Source organism: Peromyscus californicus, unplaced genomic scaffold, assembly GCF_007827085.1.
Source record: "Peromyscus californicus insignis strain IS unplaced genomic scaffold, ASM782708v3 Scaffold_15__1_contigs__length_86483966, whole genome shotgun sequence".
Lineage (NCBI taxonomy): Eukaryota > Metazoa > Chordata > Mammalia > Rodentia > Cricetidae > Peromyscus > Peromyscus californicus.
Genome location: NW_026294447.1, coordinates 83,520,658 through 83,539,800, shown reverse-complemented (window position 1 = coordinate 83,539,800; position 19,143 = coordinate 83,520,658). Strand labels below are relative to the sequence as shown.

General features: G+C 47.4%; 2 protein-coding genes across 3 annotated transcripts; both read right to left on the bottom strand.

Annotated features, from left to right (window-relative positions):
• Positions 1–366: 366 nt before the first annotated feature.
• Gpr135 (G protein-coupled receptor 135) lies at positions 367–7,381 on the bottom strand. Its single transcript, XM_052739628.1, is given in 2 exon segments — positions 367–3,027; positions 3,029–7,381. Coding segments are annotated over 2 exon segments (1,374 nt in total). The 5' UTR covers positions 3,311–7,381; the 3' UTR covers positions 367–1,935.
• A 127-nt stretch (positions 7,382–7,508) lies between these two features.
• L3hypdh (trans-L-3-hydroxyproline dehydratase) lies at positions 7,509–19,024 on the bottom strand. 2 transcript variants are annotated; one of them, XM_052739630.1, is made up of 5 exons: positions 18,339–19,020; positions 13,860–14,029; positions 11,518–11,640; positions 11,294–11,431; positions 7,509–8,415 (listed from the first exon to the last, which is right to left on the bottom strand). In XM_052739630.1, the coding sequence occupies exons 1-5, from the start codon at positions 18,844–18,846 to the stop codon at positions 8,290–8,292; spliced, it is 1,065 nt and encodes a 354-aa protein (XP_052595590.1). In that variant the 5' UTR covers positions 18,847–19,020; the 3' UTR covers positions 7,509–8,289. The 2 variants fall into 2 exon arrangements, with proteins under 2 accessions (XP_052595590.1, XP_052595589.1); XM_052739629.1 differs by lacking the exon at positions 7,509–8,415 and having other exon boundaries at positions 9,863–11,431; positions 18,339–19,024.
• Between the last annotated feature and the right edge of the window lie 119 nt (positions 19,025–19,143).

The following is a 19,143-nucleotide window of genomic DNA, read 5'->3' as shown; positions in this document are numbered from 1 at the left end:
CCGTTTTCTCACGTGACCCAAAATCTCTCTCTCTCTCTCTCTCTCTCTCTCTCTCTCCCCTCTCTCTCTCTCTCTCTCTCTCTCTCTCTCTCTCTCTCTCTCTCTCTCTCACACACACACACACACACACACACACACACACACACATACACTCACACACTGTCAGGCAAAGACAGCAGGTACCCATTAAATGTTCTTCTGGTTGCATTAAGCCTATAACCTTATGACAACAGGTTTTAGAAAGGAGGGCTTTTCCTCATCATCTTCTTGCCACATGGACTGTTGCGATAACATAACCAGATAATTTACAGACTTCTGACTGCGTGACACCTGGAGAATAAGAAGAATTAAAACATCCTTTGCTCATCAAGACAGGGATCATGTATTTCCATCTTTGATTACAAAGTAATGTTGTGCACTCACCGGACACACAAAGACACACTAACAGACATCTTAAATAAATACTTTACAAGAAAAATAATGCTGACTAGTTCACAATGAAATCTTCACATAGCATGCATCCTCATACTTTTAAAAACGATTATTCAGCTACTGCCACGGACTACTGAATTAAAGAGAAGCAGGAGGAGGGAAGGAAAAAATTGAAGTGACATTCAGTGTAAGAAATTTCGCATATACAAAGCATAGATTGTGCTTCTGAATTACTGTAAAAAATTGTTTTTGCAAGTTTCTGAAAATATTTTCAGTTTTCTTGAGGTATCTCTCCAACCTTGTGCCTATGGACTTACAACCCCTCTTGTAATCCCATACCAATTATCTTTCTAATGATGACTATAATATTTGCTACTAAAAAATACTCAGCCTTCTAAATAGAAAGTATGTCCTCTTAGGACATTCTATGGCTATTCCAAGAATGTGGCCATACTTTTTGAACTACTTTTAGAATTCCTCATTGGAATTACATTTGGAAGTTAAAGGATAGGTAGGCCAGCCAGTACTGGATATGTAAGGTGTATGTATAATACATACATGCCTATATACATATTTAGCAGGACTCACCTTATTCAAGCAATTTGACTTCAAATAACAGTTTAGGCTCTATCAAAAAACAAGCAAAAACATAGAGTTGCCCCAATAGACAAAGATTTTTCTAATATGAAAGTTATTTTTTTAATGAAAGCATTTGGAGTGGCATCCACACAAGCTATCAGACAGGAACAATGGTTTAGAGTAAGGACACGGTTTCCCAAGACTGATGATTTGGGGCCTAAAACGGGCTTAGAAGGAACATGGGTTTTTATGTATAATGTTGGACGTCTGTTTAAACACCACATTATGTTCATTTTGCCCTTTGGACCACTAAATTATATCTAGTAATAAACGACCTTTTCAAAAATCCTGAAGTTGTTTAAAATAGACTCAATTTAAAATTTCACACAAAAATTCTGGGGGAGGGCATCAATCGGTGTAATGATGTTTCGGCTCTCAGCTCTAAGCACCCAAAGCAGGTCGGACTCCAGAATCTGGTTTCGTTGAATGCTGGTGAAGTACAGGGGCCCTTCAAACAGATCCGAGGGTCTTAACTCAGTCAAAAAACCAGTATTTGAATAAATCTGTTCTGTTCAGTTCAATGATTTTTGTTTGTTTCACAGTGCGGTGATTCTTGTAATATGAGCTTTTCAGTAACTGTGAATTTTATTTTGTGGCTTGTTAGCACTTACACCTCACAATGCTTGATTGTGTGGTTTAAGATTGTTTTAATTTTTGCATTTCACATTCTTTTCGGCACTTTTGAAGAAAGGGGATGTTCCCTTGCGTCTTTTATGTTTGAGAATGAAGTGATAACACTCCCATTTCTGCCTTTTCAGTTGTAAATGTCTAGCTTTATGAAATCCACAATTCTCCCCGGATTCCCGCATCATGAAACGAAAGGGGTGGAAATTTGCTATTACAAGCTGTCCACCCCAACCCTTCTTAGAGGCTACTATCCCCAGTTTCAGATTTGTGCTGTTTGCCGACTGCCATAACCGGATCTGGTGGTCCCTCTCCAAAGAAGAGCAGAACTGGGTTTTTGCGAGCCCACATGACCACTTCCCCTCCTGCCCCGCTAGCCGGGTTGGAGGAAGGCATCCTGCTACAAGCCCCTAACCTGCTGGCACAGCCATTTTGAAGACGATGGCGGCTTCTGGCCTGCAAACCTAGGCCTTGGCTGGGAAAAAAAGCATCCATGTTCCTAGTCCTGTACCCCTCCTCACGGTTGCGCCCTAGGAGCATAGAAATGTTGGGGTTGCGGATGGCATAGATGACAGGGTTGATAGCCCCATTGGCCCACGTCAGCCAGACAGCCACCACATTGAGCAGTGAGGGGGCCTGAGTGGCCTGACCCTGCCGAGTCGCAGCCAGAAGCACCAGGAAGCAGTAGGGGCCCCAGCAGCAGATGACGAAGATAATCATGATGAGCACGGTGGTGGCCGTGCGCACCTCGCTGAAGAAGCGCAGCACGCGCGCGTAGGTGGTCATCGGCCGCACGCGCACGTCCGACAGGCGCACGGTCTTGCAGATGTGGTAGCGGCAGAAGCACATCAGCAGGAAGGGCAGCAGGTAGCAGGCCACCACCAACCCCACGCTGTAGGCGGCGCCCAGCTGCGCGGGGTCTGGAGAGGTTCGGTAAAGGCAGCGGTGGAAGCTCTGCGGAGCCGGGGGCTCCCGGGGCGCCCGAAGCAGCTCCCAGGGCAGGGAGAAGCCCAGGGCAGCCAGCCACGCACCGGCCAGCAGCTGCAGCGCGCGCCGCCGGCCCAGTTTGTCGCGCGGCGGCCGCACGATGGCGCAGTAGCGGTCCAGCGAGATGAGCGCCACGCTGAACGTGGACACGATGCCAAAGCACGAACTGAAGAAGCGGCTGGCGGCGCAGAAGCTGCGCCAGGGCCCCGAGTCTCCCGGGGGCGCGAACAGGTCTAGGAAGGCGGCGGGTAGACAGAGCAGCGCGGTGAGCAGGTCCGACAGGGACAACGACAGGATGAAAGCGTTGGTGACCGTGCGCAGCTGCCGGTGCTTCACGATCACCCCCCATCACGGCGCAGTTGCCCAGGCTAGACAGCAGGAAGATGAGAAGGAGCACGAGCGCCTGGGCGGCCACCGCCGCCCCGTGCCACAGCAGCGGCGCGGGTCCCCGTGGCCCCGCCGCCTCCGGCCGGCCCGCCTCGCTCTGGTTTCCCAGCGTTACCGTGGCTACGGCGCTGAAGGACAGCGCGGCCGCGGTGGCCGTGGAAACCGCCCCGCCCGGATGCGCGCTGCCCGGTAAGGCCACGCTCGCGGGCGGCCGGCCGGGGGGCCGCGCCGGCTCCTCCATGGGGCTCTGCGCGGGCCGCCGCTCTGCTCATCCCGCAGCAGGGTGATGGGCTGAGCCGAGCCGAGCGGCCGCCGCCGCGAGGAGTGGGTGGGGCTCGGCCGAAACGGGGCGGTCACCACCCGGGACTGGTGGAACCTTGACGTGGGTTCCAGGCGTTGCCGAGGGAACCGCCTGTTTACGCAGGAACGCAGGGCGGGACGCCAGCCGGGTACCCCAGCAAAGGAGCCACATCATCTTTCCCAGTCCGAGGTGACCCAGCCAGGGTCTGCGTGTCTGAGGGCTGGTATGGTGCACCTCCGGCACCCTGACATGCCAGAGACAGCCAGACCACCCCGCATACGAATGGCAGATTCAACGAAGGTGGGCTTGCTCTTTGTTGTCGGGCGCAGATACCCTACGGGGAAGGCGTTGTGAGGGGACTGATGCTGTGAGTATCTCTGGTGTACGCAGGTAGGAAAGGAAAAGAGTCCACATCTGGAGTTCTTCAACTTGGGGGGCGGGAGGTATTTCCAGTGCTTCTATATTTTGAGCCAGGAACAGAAACACCCAGAGGGCGTGCTACACGTGACTAGGTTCTAATCTGTTTCAGATGATGTAGCTCTGGGGTGAGGACCAAGAATTTGTATGGGTGGTGATGAGGATGGTCCAAGGGTCACATTTTGACACTTTGAAAACTACTGATGTCACGAACTTGTTTCGATAGATGTCTTGCTGACACTCAATATTCCTGAGTCTGGGCTTCTCCTCCCGATTCTGAACAGATGCTCTCAAAGACTAGCATGTGGATCTAGGAGGGAAGATGGCATCTACTGTTCAAGGTCCTGAACCTCTGACAGTAACTGGTTAATGCATGGAGAGGGGGCAGAGAGGCATAGGTTCCCCCGCCTTTATCGTCTGGTCTCTGGAATGTGGTTTGTGTGGCATGTTTAAGGCATTGCCGGCCACAGGCATTCTGGCAGATACTGAATGGGGAGAGACAGGACCAGGAAAGGCCTGGTTGCCCAGCAAAGTTGCATCTCTAGACTGTGGCTATAGCCTTGAGGACGAAAAGCTTGATTCAACTCTCCGGTTACCTGTGCTCTTTAAAGCAACTGTTTGCAATGTGGGTCCGGGGCCAGCGACATCATCAGCATTGCTGGAGAACTGTCAGCAATGCAAAATCTGCTGATCTGACACTTAGGAGGAGGTCCAGATGCTTGGGCTTCGACAAGCTCTCCAGGAGATGCTTACGCACCCACAAGCTTGAGGAACTCTTAAAGAATGACTAGGATGCTCGCAGGTCTTGGAGTCCGTACTAGTGCTAAGGGGATGATTTCAATGTATGCTACAGGAAACTTAAGAGTCTCAATAGAAGTACATTTAAGGATTGCTTGGTATCAGCCTTACCCAGTCTGGGCCAGATCATTCGTTGTTGGTGAGAGTTGTTTCATGCAGAGAGTCCTTAGCAGCATTTCTAGTACCTGCCCGTTGGATGCCAATAGCACTCTCCCAGCTGCAACAACTAACACTGTCTCCAGAAACTGCCACATTCCCCTTCAGGGTAGACGCAACCCCAGCCGACAACCATTCAATATGGAAATATAGTACCTAGAGATTAATTTAGTAAATTCAATCTTCAACCATTAATGCCTAGTTCTTGGAAACAGCAAATAAGGGTCCTTGCCCCAAAAGATTTATAGTCTTCTGCAAACACAAATGTATTACAAGGAAATACCTGTTTTTAAAAAATGCAAGAATGGAATTCAATGGCGATTACGTTGCTAGGGTAGTTGATAAAGACTTTGTATACCAAACTGGACTATTGAGAAGGGGGAGTAGAGAAAGAGAAGAGCTATGGTGGACGCAAACATGACCTCAAGATAATAATGTCGAAGTGGTTAGGCAACAGGCACCTGGGGGAGTAAAAGGGAAATGTGTATGGTCCTCTTGGGATAGGACCTGTGTGCTGTGCTATGGAGGCTGAACTTCGTGGAGGGAGAGGGTGTAATCAAACTAGCAGTTGACCTTTGCCAAACAAGGGTCATCATAGTCAGGTACGTGGTTCAAGGAGGCAACAGGGACCTCACGCCCTGTGTTTGGTCCTTTCCTTGTCTGCTCCAGTGTCCTTCTCTCTGCCAGTTGATCTTTCCCTACTGGAGCCCAGTCCTCTTCCCTCTGAACAACCTCATCTCACTTCCAAGACTTCAAAGACTCTCCATTCCTAACTACATCCATGGGCATGAACTGGGTAACTCAGGGGCAGGACAGTGAGTGAAAAAGAAACAGATACTGAATAGGATGCCAGGGGGTGGTTAAAACTAGAAGCCGTTAAGGGGGCAAAGCATGGCAGGTGGGTGATACAGGTAGGAAGACACAATGGTAAATTTTCCAGTGTCATCTCAGTTTGAAAGCGGCTTGTGGAGGTCAGCTCCATCCTTTACCTAAAAGACAAGACTTTTCGAGTATTTTAGAGCGAAAAGAAGTTGCTTGGTAAGGGCACACTCACCTGTGAAACCTGGGTCCCATCAGGTAATTAACATAGATTTGCCAAAAAGTTTTGCTACCAAAGGGGAGTCTCCCTCCAGACACCTTAAAGTGTTCGAAATAGCTCAACCTAAGCCCAGTCAATGAGACTCTTCACTTTAGGCCTTTAGGTTAAGAGCTACACAGAAGTATGAACATTGTCTCAAAGAGGGATAGGACACAATGTGTGAGTTTTGAGGGTTGAAGGGTGGCCTGTTTCTTAAGAAATCTAGAAGCTTTGGAACAAGAAGCGGGTATGGATCTTGGCTCACATAATTCCAGCATCATGTGCAATTGGGGGCTGACTACCAACCCAATGGTCTGGGGAGCCTCACTGAGCTACTCTGTGGGTGACCTTTGCACCAAAAAGTTAGAAGTCCTGCTCCAATGGGTACCACACTTGACTGCCAGGATCCAGCAGCAGTGTCCGGCATGGGATTGATGAACCCTTCGGGAACACCTAGAACTGACAGGCCAAGCAGTTTCCAGAGAGTAATGATGCAGAAGCCAGACAATGGTTGACTATACCAGGAAAGTGTATCTAGAAGCTTGACTCCCGAGGGAAGAGACTAAGGGTAGAAGCAAGCTGGAAAGAGGGACAGGAGTGCTTGTCTCACCATCTTTATGATGAACACTTTTACATGCTTGGGGGGACGCCACTGAGGGGAAGGAGGTGGTGGGTGCTATGGTTTGTTGATGAGGTAAGCCTTGAGATGGCCTGGGTTGCAGGGAGCAGTATTAGCAGCAGAATCAACATTGCTCCAATTTGAATGCCAAAGGAGGTGGAGTTGATCTCCCTAGTCTTTCTCACTCCGAGGGAGGCAGAGTGAGGACAGGATAGATCAGAGCAGGGGTTCTCAACCTCCCAAATGCTGCGGCCCTTTAATACAGTTCCTCATGTTGTGGTGACCCCCAACCATAAAAATGTTTTCAGTGCTACTTCATAACTGTAATTTGTTACTGTTATGAATCGTAATGTAAATATCTGTGTTTTCTGGTGGTCTTAGGCGACCCCTGGGAAAGGGTCATAAGACCCTTTGAGGTTGAGAACCACTGGATTAGATGTTGGATGTTAGGTAATGCCAGTTTGTTGGAGTCACAATCTCTGGACTGACAATACCCGAGTGATTCAGTTTTGTTTTGTTTTTTTCATATTCTAAATCTAGCAAGCAGCTGATTGTTCAGAGTCAGGTTGATCCAAGGCTTTCTCAGAGGGCCCCAGAAAAGGACAAAAGGAACTTAGCTCAGTGTCCTTGCCCAGGGGCAGACTTGGCCAAGTCCAGTCTGGGGCTGGATCCAGGACCTAGAAGGAGTTCGAGTTTCCATTCCTGGGAATGTGGCTTTCCCCACTGAAGAGATTGGAGTTATCAGTCCCAAGGACTTTGTGTGCTTGGCCTGTGATAGCCCTGAGGTATCCTGTGCTCCTCTTGTGCAACACTGCTTGATGAACTTCCTGCTGACTCTGTCCCACTGTATGATAGCTTTCTGCTAGTTCTGTCCCATTTCTCCCCTGCAAACAGTATACAAGATGGCATACTTCTTAATAAACTTGCTTGGCATAAGACAGAGCTTGTGAGAGACCTGAGTCCACCTTTTCTATCTTCTTGATCTCTGATCTCCTGGACTTTCCTTGTCAGTACTGAAGAACAACTTACTGGCCAAGGTCAGCCGATAGAACATGAGATTCATTTCACTGTAAAGGCTCATAGATTAATTTTTACTTCACATCCATATTTCAGTAATGTAGCATGAGGTTGTAGAACCAATCCTTAGAACCAGCAAAGGAAAAACAACCAACCAAACACACAACAAACAAAAGACCACTCCCAAACCAAAAAGAGCACCATCTTAGAGACGGCAAAAATCTGGTTACAAGTTGGTCTTTGCAGCATCAGTCTGTGACTCTGTGGCACTTGGATACCAGAGGGTGTTGATGATGGGGGCTCCGCAGCAAAGGCAATACCCCAGTAGCACCTATAACAACGCCTGCCAAAGAACCTGATCCCGTGTGATCCTTCCAAGATTACTTATGCCAAGTGTTGAGAACCTTGTAATAACCACCTCCTCAGCATGCTGCTTTATTTTACTCAAACTGGAACATTAAAATAACAAACTCACCAGGTTTATTATTGTGTGGTCTATCACTGAAGCTATCATTCAAAGAAACTTTAAAACAAAGTACTGTCATTTCCACAGCACAGATTAAGTAACTAGGTTTTAATTTCGTCCTGTGTACTAATGATTAAAAGTTTCTGAATTTTTAGCACTTTGTATGCCACATCAGTGATATTTATGCTCAAGAGGTTTGCAAATACGAAGTATAACGAATTTCTTGCACTTAGCCATAGTGTACTGTTTTAGAACGTGTAAAAATTAGCCTATAGGTGTCACTGGATGCTGGTTTTCACGTGATACAGAGAAAGCATCACTCAGAGGTAATTACTTCAGAAGGAGAATCTTGAGACTTTTGGAAAAGGTCACTTGAGAAGAAAGCCATCCCTCAGCGGGTCGTCCTCCTCCACTGTCAGGCTGGCTGTCCCTGTGTAATGGGCTTGTCCTGCGACTTCCACTACCACGGCTTTGAAGTCCCCACACTTCGCTTCCTGGAGAAAGAAGACAAAAGGAACAGACTAAGAATCCTTAGCAAACTAAGATACCTGTTTGTTGTCTCTAGGGCTGGGCTCTTAGCTCTTACGCCTAGAGAAACCCACATGCTGATCCCTCAGCACAGGAAGGTTTTTAAGGGGGTGACAAGGTCAGATGTGTGTTTTAGTTAACTGGAAAGAGAGGGCACATGGGAGAGGGACTAGCAACCCAGAAACCTGCTGAGAGGGAACCCCAGGCTACACAGTGATATTCTGTCACAAAAAGAAAAAAAAAAATCTGAGTCCTGACTGACACCTGGAGTCAGGATGCAGTGTTTAGTGAGGAGGGAGAGGGAGAAGACAAGCTAATCTGGAGGTAGAACTGACGGCCGGACAATGCAGACAGAGGGGAACTGTGACTATGACAAATTTGACTGTAGTTTCTAGCCTGGAAGTGACATTTAAGCCATTAACAGAGAGGAGAGGGAGAGGGGGAGGGGGAGAGGAGGAGGAGGGGGAGAGAGGGAGAGGGAGATGGGGAGAGGGAGAGAGGGAGAGGGAGAGAGGGAGAGAGGGAGAGAGGGAGAGAGGGAGAGAGGGAGAGAGAGAGAGAGAGAGAGAGAGAGAGAGAGAGAGAGAGAGAGAGAGAGAGAGAGCGAGAGCGCAAAGAGGGATAGAAGTATGCAGAATTTAAGATACTTAGGTAGTCACTTAGAGATGAGCATAGTGAACTTCTGAAGTGTTAGACTGGACAGAGGACAGGACAGGACAGACAGAGTTGGGGTGAAGGTTTATCTTCAGCAGATGGCTAAGAACTGAAGTCCAGGAAGCAGATGAAACTGTCCCGTGTCATCAAACTGGGGAAAGACTAGAAGGAAGCTAAGGACCAAGCACTGGACCACCGGATTGGAAGGACAGGGAATGAAACTGAGAAGGCATCTTCAGGGATCCCAGAAGACACAGCGCTCCTCGGCACAGGGAAGGAGCACAGTGCACTGAGGAATCGCAGGCGGAAAATCAATAGTTGTGATTTTGCTGTGTTTTGAATATGAATTGTCCCTCGCGGGCTAATGTGTTTGAACACTTGGCTGCCAGTTGCTGGTGCTCTTCGGGGAAACTGTGGACCCTTTAGGAGGAAGAGACTCATGGAAGGAAATGGGCCACGGGGGGTGGGCCTTAAGCTTTTGTACCCAGCCCACTTCCTGTTCACTCAGCTTCCTGACAGCCTGCCTCCCGCCACCAGGCTTCCCCTTTGCTGCTGGGTCTTCCCTGCCATCGTGGAACCATGCCCCTGAACTGTAAGCCGGAATAAAGCCTTCTACTGGGTATCTGGCCACAGAAATCATAAAAGTAGTAAACACAAAATCTTACCTGTAGTGTCTTTGATTTTCTAATTTTTAAAATAAGAGTAACTGAAAGTAGAGGTAAAACTGTCGTAATACAAAACCAAGGTACAGCTGTCTCATTATCTTTTTTTTTTTTTTTTTTGGTTTTTCGAGACAGGGTTTCTCTGTGTAGTTTTGGTGCCTGTCCTGGATCTCGCTCTTGTAGACCAGAGATCTGCCTGGCTCTGCCTCCCGAGTGCTGGGATTAAAGGTGTGCACCACCACTGCTACCCGGCTCATTATTTACCATTTTGGCAGTGCAGGTTGGACCGACGGCCTCGTGTTTGCTCTTCCACTGTGGAAGTCTGAATGAGTATGTCTGGGGGGGGGGGCTTTGAGGTCTTAAACAACTCACACCACTCTGGTGTAAGTCTCCTCTGCCTCCTGCTTGCCACTGGAGATGCGAGTTTTTAGCTGCTGCTGTTGTGCCTATGATGATCTAGAGTTGTGTGAGGTTCAAATGAAATAGCATGCCTAAAGTTCTTAGCTTGGAAACTGGCACACAATAAAGTTCCTAATAAATCCTAAAGGTTATTATCTTATCTCCAGTCTCAGATTTTGAAGACATTGTGTTCCTCATTATTGCATACAGAATAAATGGTTTGGTATATTATAAAATCACTGTGTGATATGTGGATCCCTAGCTTAAAGATAACTCGGTATTCAGAAAAAAAAAAAAAACAACTTAAAAACAGCTACATCCAGGTAGACGGCTTCCTATGTAAAGGCTCTCTAGAGTATATCCATTCGCTAATGTAGATTAATCACTCTATAAGAGGTTTCATTCACTACTGAGTGGACTCATTGTTAGGACATTTGCATTTGAATCCATTTCACAAATTCTCTTCTTCACAACTCACATCTTTTAAGTACAACTCTTTTAATTACAATACTTTTACAGAACAAGTCAAAAAAACCCCAAGGCTCTGAACTCTAATTAGCACTTCTCAGATTTTTTGGTCTCAAGATCCCTTTACACCTAATACTTGAGGGCCTCCAGAAGTTCTTCTTTACGCATGCCATATCTCTCAGTACTTATTGGGAACTAAAGATATTTGTTCATTGTTTCATTTGGAAACAAACTGATTACACAGTAATGTATCACACTTTTTGTAAATAAAAATAACCATCTGCTGAAACGTTTTAAATGAGAAAAATGGCATCACTTTACAATCTTGAAAGCCTCTCTGTTGTCTGTCTCAATAGAAACAGCTGGATTCTCACCAGCTTCTGCATTCAGTCATTCATGTGTTTGGGCTATCCCTCATCACGTAGCGAGTGAGTGAAAAGCAAACCATGTCTTAGTGTTATGATGAACATAGTTCTGACCCTTGGAAAGCTCAGTGGGTCAAACCAGAGGTGCCAGCACTACACTCTGAGAATTGATTGTTGGACAGAAGTTCTTCCAGGCCTGCTTTCAAGTGCCTGTCTGAGAGTACAGTGAAGAAGCTTACCCAGCGCCCAGCTCCCGCCTCTTTGGTCTCCCCATGAGCCGCCAGCGTCACACTCACCCTCACAGCACGCCCCGTGAACACTGAGCCTGTGGCACTACTTCTGAAGGTTCTGGTCTGGTTCAGTTGCAGAAGGCCCTTATGATACTGCAGAGCAATTCGGGCTGTCACTCCCGAGCCCGTGGGGCTTCTGTCGACCTGTTTCAGAATCAGGAATGACAGGAGTTGAGTGGTCTCCATCAGCTGCTTCCGGTGTTTGAGCCTAACAGCTGCCGTCCTGATACCTGTTCATCTGCAAAGACACAGATGTTGGTGGTGGGCTCCTCACTGTAGGCATCTTTTCCGTCTGTTAAAATAGTGCCATACAGAAAACCAAGGTCTTCACTCTCGGGATGGTTGATTTTAAACTGCAAATAAAATGGCCATATGTAAAATGTTTTGATTCAAATTTTGTCTTTAGAAATATTGTCAACAACAGACTCTCAAGACATAATTTCTCAATATGTATCGTTTTTGAAATTACCTATGGGATAAGTCTAAATAAATGCTTGATATTACATTACTCTCTAGATATAAACAGTTCTATTGGCAGTTATGATTCGTACGTTGAGTTTCTGCTGAGGAAGCTGTTCTGTATCTAGCCTCAACTCACCAAGCAGTCCTATTTTATAGGCATGCCCAGCCCACACCCTCTGTGAAGTGCTGAAGTCATGATGGTTAGTCCACAGGCTGGCTATGCCTGAGCTAAAACCATCACATGAGAGGGGAGACTGTGGGGGAATCCAGCAGAGTAAAACTTTTTTTTTTTTTTTTTTTTGGTTTTTGGAGACAGGGTTTTTCTGTGTAGCTTTGCGCCTTTTCCTGGAACTCACTTGGTAGCCCAGGCTAGCCTCGAACTCACAGAGATCCGCCTGGCTCTGCCTCCCGAGTGCTGGGATTAAAGGAGTGCACCACCACCGCCCGGCGAGTAAAACTTTTTTAAAAGAAAGTTAAAAGGATTCAGAGGCTACTGGTAAGAAAGAAACAATTGGATGAAGAGGGAGAAACAGAATGCAATTAGAGGTTCCATGAAAAGCAGTGACTGCGCAGATACACAGCCCAGGGCTGTGGGAAAGTATATCCAGGCCCAAAGGCATAATGCTATGCTTCCAGTACTCGGGAGGTCCAGTAGCTGAGCTTTTTCTGGATTTCTGTGATATCCGACAGTAATGTCTGAGATCACCATACTCATCTTCATACATTTACCACGTACCACTTAAACAGACCTGGTTCCTAAAGTCTAGTCTATCAAACCAAGTTAAAGAGACCTGCAAACTTGTTTTATCACTGCCTAAAGTCCCATGCCTCCCTCCACCACTGCGCATGTCATGGGTATGCTGGCTCCTTCCACTGGATCAAGCTCCTGGGACACTGGGGTTTGCCCTTCCCTGGAGTCTCCCGCATCTAGCTTAGTGTCCAACATATGCAGTACATTCTTGTTAAATACTCAATAAGAGAGTAATGCTGAACTTAGAGTGCATTAACTTTGGACCTTGCTCTACAAAAGGTCTTTCCCTAAATCTCCAATATGGATGGCTAACAACTGACAAAGGAATTCTGCCCAATACTTCCATGATGGAATGTCAATTCTCTCAAAGTACAAGGACTCCGGATTCTCTGAGTCCACCCTTTGCCATTATTACCTCCCTGAGCAGTTCAAGCTTTAACAGGAAGCTTAGAATTACTCCTTTTATTAAGTAAATGAGGTCCCCTTTTCTTGGTTTCATTCAAAAACGAAGTGGAATTTTTTTGTATTAAAATTTTAAGCCATTAGCTGTCTATCTGATAGGGTAGAAAACATATAAATTGTTAGAATTTACCATGCATAATTCTGTATATTGGTATTGATTGCCCCAGAAAATGGTAATTTCAAATAGTAACATGCTGTCTATTTTCTTTTAAAAATATTAATTTTATTTTATGTATGTTTTGCCCACATGCATGTCTATGTACATGTGTGCGTGGTACTCAAGAAGCCAGAAGAGGACATTGGATTCCCCTGGAACTCGAGTTAAGGACACGGTTGTGAGCTGCCATGTATGTGCTGGGAATGAAACCAGATTCACTGCAAAAGCAACCAGTGTTTTTAATCACTCCAGCCCAGTGCTACATAGTTTCATTTTTCTACCTGCTATAAATTTTGACAAACTAAAGCCTTTGCTAAGTAAGCCTATGATATGATCAATACAAGTATATCAGATACCACCCTGCTGTTTTTTGTGACCACTAATTAAATGTCATGTAACATTCAAATACTGTACTGTTCTTTCCTCTGAGTCCAGGCTCAAGGTGGGCTGGCAGAACTCTGCTAGAAATGAAAGAATACTCTAGAGTCACTTACTACCTAAACTGACGTGATTTTAAAACGTAGGAAAACCGAGACACGTGGAGGTGAGGTTACGAGAGCTCTCAGTGTCAGAGCGAGAATTCACAAGTGCCATGCTAGAGCGCTTTAGGCAGTACACTATTCTCAGTGTGATAATAAGACTTGGGTGCATTAATGTCTGATTTCCTTACGGATGTGATCTTTTGTATGTATCTAAGCACGGAGGGAGGCATTTGTCATTAAGGTAGTACTGGGACTCACCTGGGCTTTCACGGCCTCTGTCACCGTGCTTGCGGCCTCCACAAGGTCCCTCGTCTTTGCAGACGACACATCAAGTCCCAATTTTTCTGCACTAACAAATGCATAAAATGCCCCGCCATACGCAATGTCCATCACCACCTTTCCATGTCCGGGAACATCCACCGTGAGGTCTAAAGGAGGCATTTCACAGGTAAGTTTGTTAGAAAAAAAAAAATCACATTGCTTTAGTCACGTTTAAAGGAGAAACTTTCACAATAAAAAGGAATGAAGCAGAAACCCATTTTCAAAATAAGTGCTGGGTAAATGAGAGCGGTGTGCATTTCCGTGTTTAACTTGGCGGTTTGCGTAAGTTAGAATATATCTGATTATACGTACATATCTGTTAACTGCTCTGAGGTTCTTTTGTAGGAAACATCACGGAGGGTGAGCAAGAGATGGGGAAGCTCTGAGACAGCCACCTGGGAACACCATGAAGGAATACATACTAGTAGGGAAGGCTTCAAATGGGATTCAGTTATAATGCCAACACAGATTCCAGAGACGATTCCTTTTAAGCTGGGTATAGTAGCACATGCCCCTAACAGCAGCCCTGGCTTTGCAGGTATACACCGCAATAACTGGCTGCCACTTTTCTTAAATAACTAAATCACCGACACTGGAAACTGAGAGACCATGAGTGCATCCCATGGGCCAGAACATTGCCTACGCTAGCCCCTTAACTACTTCAGCGCTGAGAGACAGGTACTATTATTTAAAACCCTCCCATAATTCTGAGAACCCCACCAAGTAAGTGGCAGGTTTCAGAGTCAACCTCAGAAGCAGTTGACTCTGACATCCCAACCCTTTCCCCGGAAATACGTAACCTGCATTTAGAACTCAATTCCAAATCTAACGTCTTTCCTTTTGTCTATGCAAGCTCATCACTGGGATTTTAAATTGATTTCCTTCAGGTAGCCCTTAGGACATACCCACCAGAAGAGCAGACACCAGGTGGAAGATTGCAGGGTTACAGGATGAAGAAAACAGCCTTTTCTCAAGTTTAGTTAGACAAAGACAAAATTTCAAATGTATCACGTAGTATGAGTGAGGTTGGATATATGAGTTTTCCAGGAAATCGGAATGTAGCTCTGTGAACTGCAAACATGTTAAGGATGGAAGGCTAATCTGCCAGGCTTGGGTTTGGATCCTGGTTCTGCTACTCAGTGCAGCTTTGCTGTCCTTGTGCAGAAAATGGAATTGCTATGTCCCCTACAAGAGCCGTTTTGAAAATTTCATGCAGTAATACGTGGGGAGTACCCAGCAGAGGTCAGCAGGTGTGGCGAATGTTAAGGTGAAAGCCAAAGTTTAATTTCCAACAGGAACGGCGTTCTCAAGAGGACCAGATAGCCACAGCTGCCAGCCCGCACGTTCTCCAAATTTCATTGACTAAGCTACTCTTCAACTGCCATTCACTACAGTCCACTGTTGTAGACCTCTAGGATACAGGGAACAAAACAAATGTAATCTATCATGCAGGGGTGCAGGTGGGTACTGGTTGCACCTCCATTTCACAGACGGTGACTTTCCTGAACAAGATCAACTGCGATGGGAAGGGGCAGATCAAGGCTCTCCAACACCATCCCCCTGCCTGCCTTCTATGTGCTTCTGAGGATGCAAGGGTTCCTTTTCTAATGCTTCAGCGTGACCCTCAAGTACACTAACAGGGACGCTGTCTGGAACTCTGGTACCTAAAGGTTTGGCTAGCTCTCTCCTTACCAACCTGGGACTAATATGCAGGTGACGCCGCCGCCAGTTGTTGGGTCTTCCAGAGGGGACTCTCTAGTCTGCTGTCTGAGTTGCCTAGGGAGAAATTAGGTAGCCAGCTAGCTAAACGGCTTAAAAAAAATCATAAATTATCTCCCTCAAGTGCCAATCTGGTTGTGATACCCATTCAAAGGGCATCGAATTCCACAGAGGCATTTATCACCACGGGTGTCTGTCTACTGAGGTTGCTCCAAGCCTGTTCCGCTACAGTGGCGTTCACAGCCAGGCTGATCTAGAGTCTAATTATTCCGGAGGATCAAGAGCAGATTTTCTAAGAATGTTTGCACGGCTTGAAGACTTGGGAGAAAAGCAGTGTTATGTAACCTTATTCTTGGATTGACTAAATGAACTCCCAGATCACTTCCAGTCAGATATTAAATGTCTGCACTGAAAAATTCAATCCTGCAGGTATATCTGGTTTTCCACTATGGCAAAGTTCATGCTAGAGAGCTACACACTCCCCAAGACATTAAGAAACAGGTAAACCACTGAGAAAAAAACCAAACTCAATGTTTTAAGTAACTTTACGTTTTATGTTGGGCCACATTCATAGCTAACCTGGGGCACACGGGCCTGCAAGCTGCAGGCTGGATGCTCTTGCTAGCAGTGGCTCTCAACCTTCCTAATGCTGCGACCCTTTAACACAGTTCCTCGTGTTGTGATGACCCCCCCACCATCAAATTATTTCTGTTGCAACTCCATGGCTATAATTTTGCTACTGCTATGAATTGTAAAGCAAATATCTGTGTTTTTGGAAGGTCTTGGGGGACCCCTGTGAAAAGGTCGGCATCCCCAAAGGGGGTCGTGACTCACAGGTTGAGAACCCCTAGAGGCACACCTGGGATAAAAGATAAAACACCAGCTGCCGGGTGATTCCAAAGAGGTATGTTCCTCTACAGATGACCAGCTTGGAAAGATAACAAAGGATCTATACTAGAGAACCTAGAATATCTGTTCACGTTTCTGTACGTCCAGGAAACAAGCCCATATATCTTGAAGTCTCTGCTTCTTGTGTATTTTTTCAGATATTTAAGAAATTCTAAGAGCACTCAGTGAAAGGACCAAGCAGATGCCATAACAGGCTGCTCAGTCTTCTCTCAGAGATCAGGCCTCAATTTCAGTTTCCTGAGACTTGAGCAAGCAGTTTCTGGGAGGGCCGTGAACAAAAGACATAGTCCTTGCAGTAGCTCCCTTTCTGCACGTACTCTGATTGCTCAAGGTTCAGCCAATTGTTTACTGTCTGAGATCCCTCATCAACTTAGAGCTATGTGCATGAGTCAAGGACAGAGCCTGGACCACTGAGTCAGCCCCCACAGTCAGTATGTGCTAGGCCAGCCAGCCCCCATGGCAGCTCAAGGACAAAGCCTGGGACTTGTCCCGGACTGCCCCCAAAATAATTGTAACCCCCAACCAGTAAAATTCAAAGGTTACACACCCTCACCCAATTAAAAGAGAACAGAGATAAAAATAAACCAATCCGAGTTGCACCCGTGCCAAACCCCCAACACACCCCCAACCACCCTGAAGGGCTTGTGGTTTTTGCCTTTAAATAGCCTGCCTCACAAAGAAAGAGCAACTCCTCCTGCCTCACTGTATTGGGTGTAGGAATGAGTTCCCTGCCTAGGCTTGTATCTACAGAATAAACCTTGCTGTTGCATCCTGGACATCCACAGTCTTCAGTGGTCTCTTTGGGGGTCATGATCTGGGCATAACACTCAGGACACAGAAAACAGGTAGATTTCTGTGTGAGGGAGGCCAGCCTGGTCAATATAGAAGTTCCAGGGTTTCATTCAAGCTTGGGCTACAGAATGAGACCTTGTCTCAAAACAAAACAGTCAACACATATTCATCTTTAAAAAGTAAAATTCTAGCTGGTCCGGGGTGGTGCACACCTTTAATCCCAGCACCCGGGAGGCAGAGGCAGGCAGATCTCTGTGAGTTCCAGGCCAGCCTGGTCTCCAAAGTGAGTTCCAGGAAAGGCACAAAGCTACACAGAGAAACCCTGTCTCGAAAAACAAAATAAAACAAAAAAAGTAAAATTCTAAGAATGTTTTCAGGCTCCCCTTTTAACCCTAAGAAGCTCTGGGAATAAATGAAGGGATTTGATGGGTTATGTACTTGTGCATCCAGGCAAGAGCAGCAATATTTTCACTTGCAAATTTAGTTCTTTCATAGTCCTTTGGTTCTCCAAAGCCAAGGAGTCTCACTGTGTAGCCCATGCTGGCCTGGAACTGACATTCTCCCCACTGCAGAGGGAAGGCACTTAATAGCCCAGGAAAAGACAGGTCATGTTCAGTAACTTATTAGGAGTAACGTATTTACCAAGCATATTCTAAACTAGACTGAACTCTGGCACACACACTGCCCTTTGCTCTTAACTTCATTCTGCTGTGAAATATCTACGAATGCCTGCAAGCCTGGAGTTGGAATCTTGTGTAAAGCAAGCACAGAATTCTTCACCACTCCACTCAAAGCGCCCCCAAGCCTTGCATGGACGGATAGGCTCTGGTTTGCATCCAAGATGCTGAGGCGTGTTAGCAGTAATTTGGAACTACCTTTTTGTGAATTATGAGAACAGGCAGGGTGGGTTAGTTGCACAGGTTTATTCAGCACAGAACAGTGGTTAGATTCGTCTCGAGTGTGTCCCAATCGGGCCTAGAGTGTCTCACCCTTTACCTGAGGCTAGGACGAAGGCTGGGACGCTGTGGAAGCGCACAGGGCCGCAACTGCCGCCACCTTCACATGCCACGAAGGCGGCCACCAGCCCGCACGGACAGTGGATGTTGACCTGGGTCTCCCGGGCGCCTTCAGGGGGAGCGGGCACCAGTCCGAAGTCAAGCGCGAAGCGGCCTAGCGCCAGCACCGCGTGGCCGCACATGGAGCTGTAGCCTTCGTTGTTCAGGAACAAGACTCCCAGGTGCGCCTCGGGCAGCTCGCTGGGCACCAGGACCGCTCCGTACATGTCCCGATGGCCGCGGGGCTCGAATACGAGCCGCCGCCGCACGTAGTCGAGGTGGTGACGCATGTAGCGCCGCTTGGCCAGCAACGTGGGCCCGGCTACCTCCAGACACCCGGCGTACACGATGCGCAAGGGCTCTCCGCCTGTGTGCATGTCCACCACCGACAGTGCGGGGGTCTTCGGGTCGTGCGGGGGCAGCCGGGCCACTGCCAGCGCCGCCTCCATCGTCTGGGTGCAGGGGTTGCCGCTCAGCCCAGCGGCGCTCTCTCCAAGCGAGGGATAAACGCCAAGCCCCACGGGAGAACGTGCAAGGCCGGTGGCAACCTCTGGGCCAGGCCTCGGAGCGGAGACCCCCCCCCCCCCCCCCAGCCACAAGCGCCTGCAAGCTTAGACTGGGCGAGCCCTCGGGGTTCAGAGCTAGACACACGGCGGGGGCGGGGCCTCGGAGATTAGCCACGCGGCAGGGGCGGGGCCTCGGAAACTAGCCCGCACGTGGGGGCGGAGCTCCAGGGACTGGACCAC

Bases quoted from the DNA above. Each gene is read 5' to 3' on its own strand.
- L3hypdh (XM_052739629.1), bottom strand. From the start codon at position 18,846: ATGGAGGCGGCGCTGGCAGTGGCCCGGCTGCCCCCGCACGACCCGAAG. The intron at 14,030-18,338 runs GTAAAGGGTGAG...TGCCTCCTTTAG, and splicing joins AGCCTTCGTCCTAGCCTCAG to ACCTCACGGTGGATGTTCCC. The intron at 11,432-11,517 runs GTATCAGGACGG...ATTCTGAAACAG, and splicing joins GTGTCTTTGCAGATGAACAG to GTCGACAGAAGCCCCACGGG.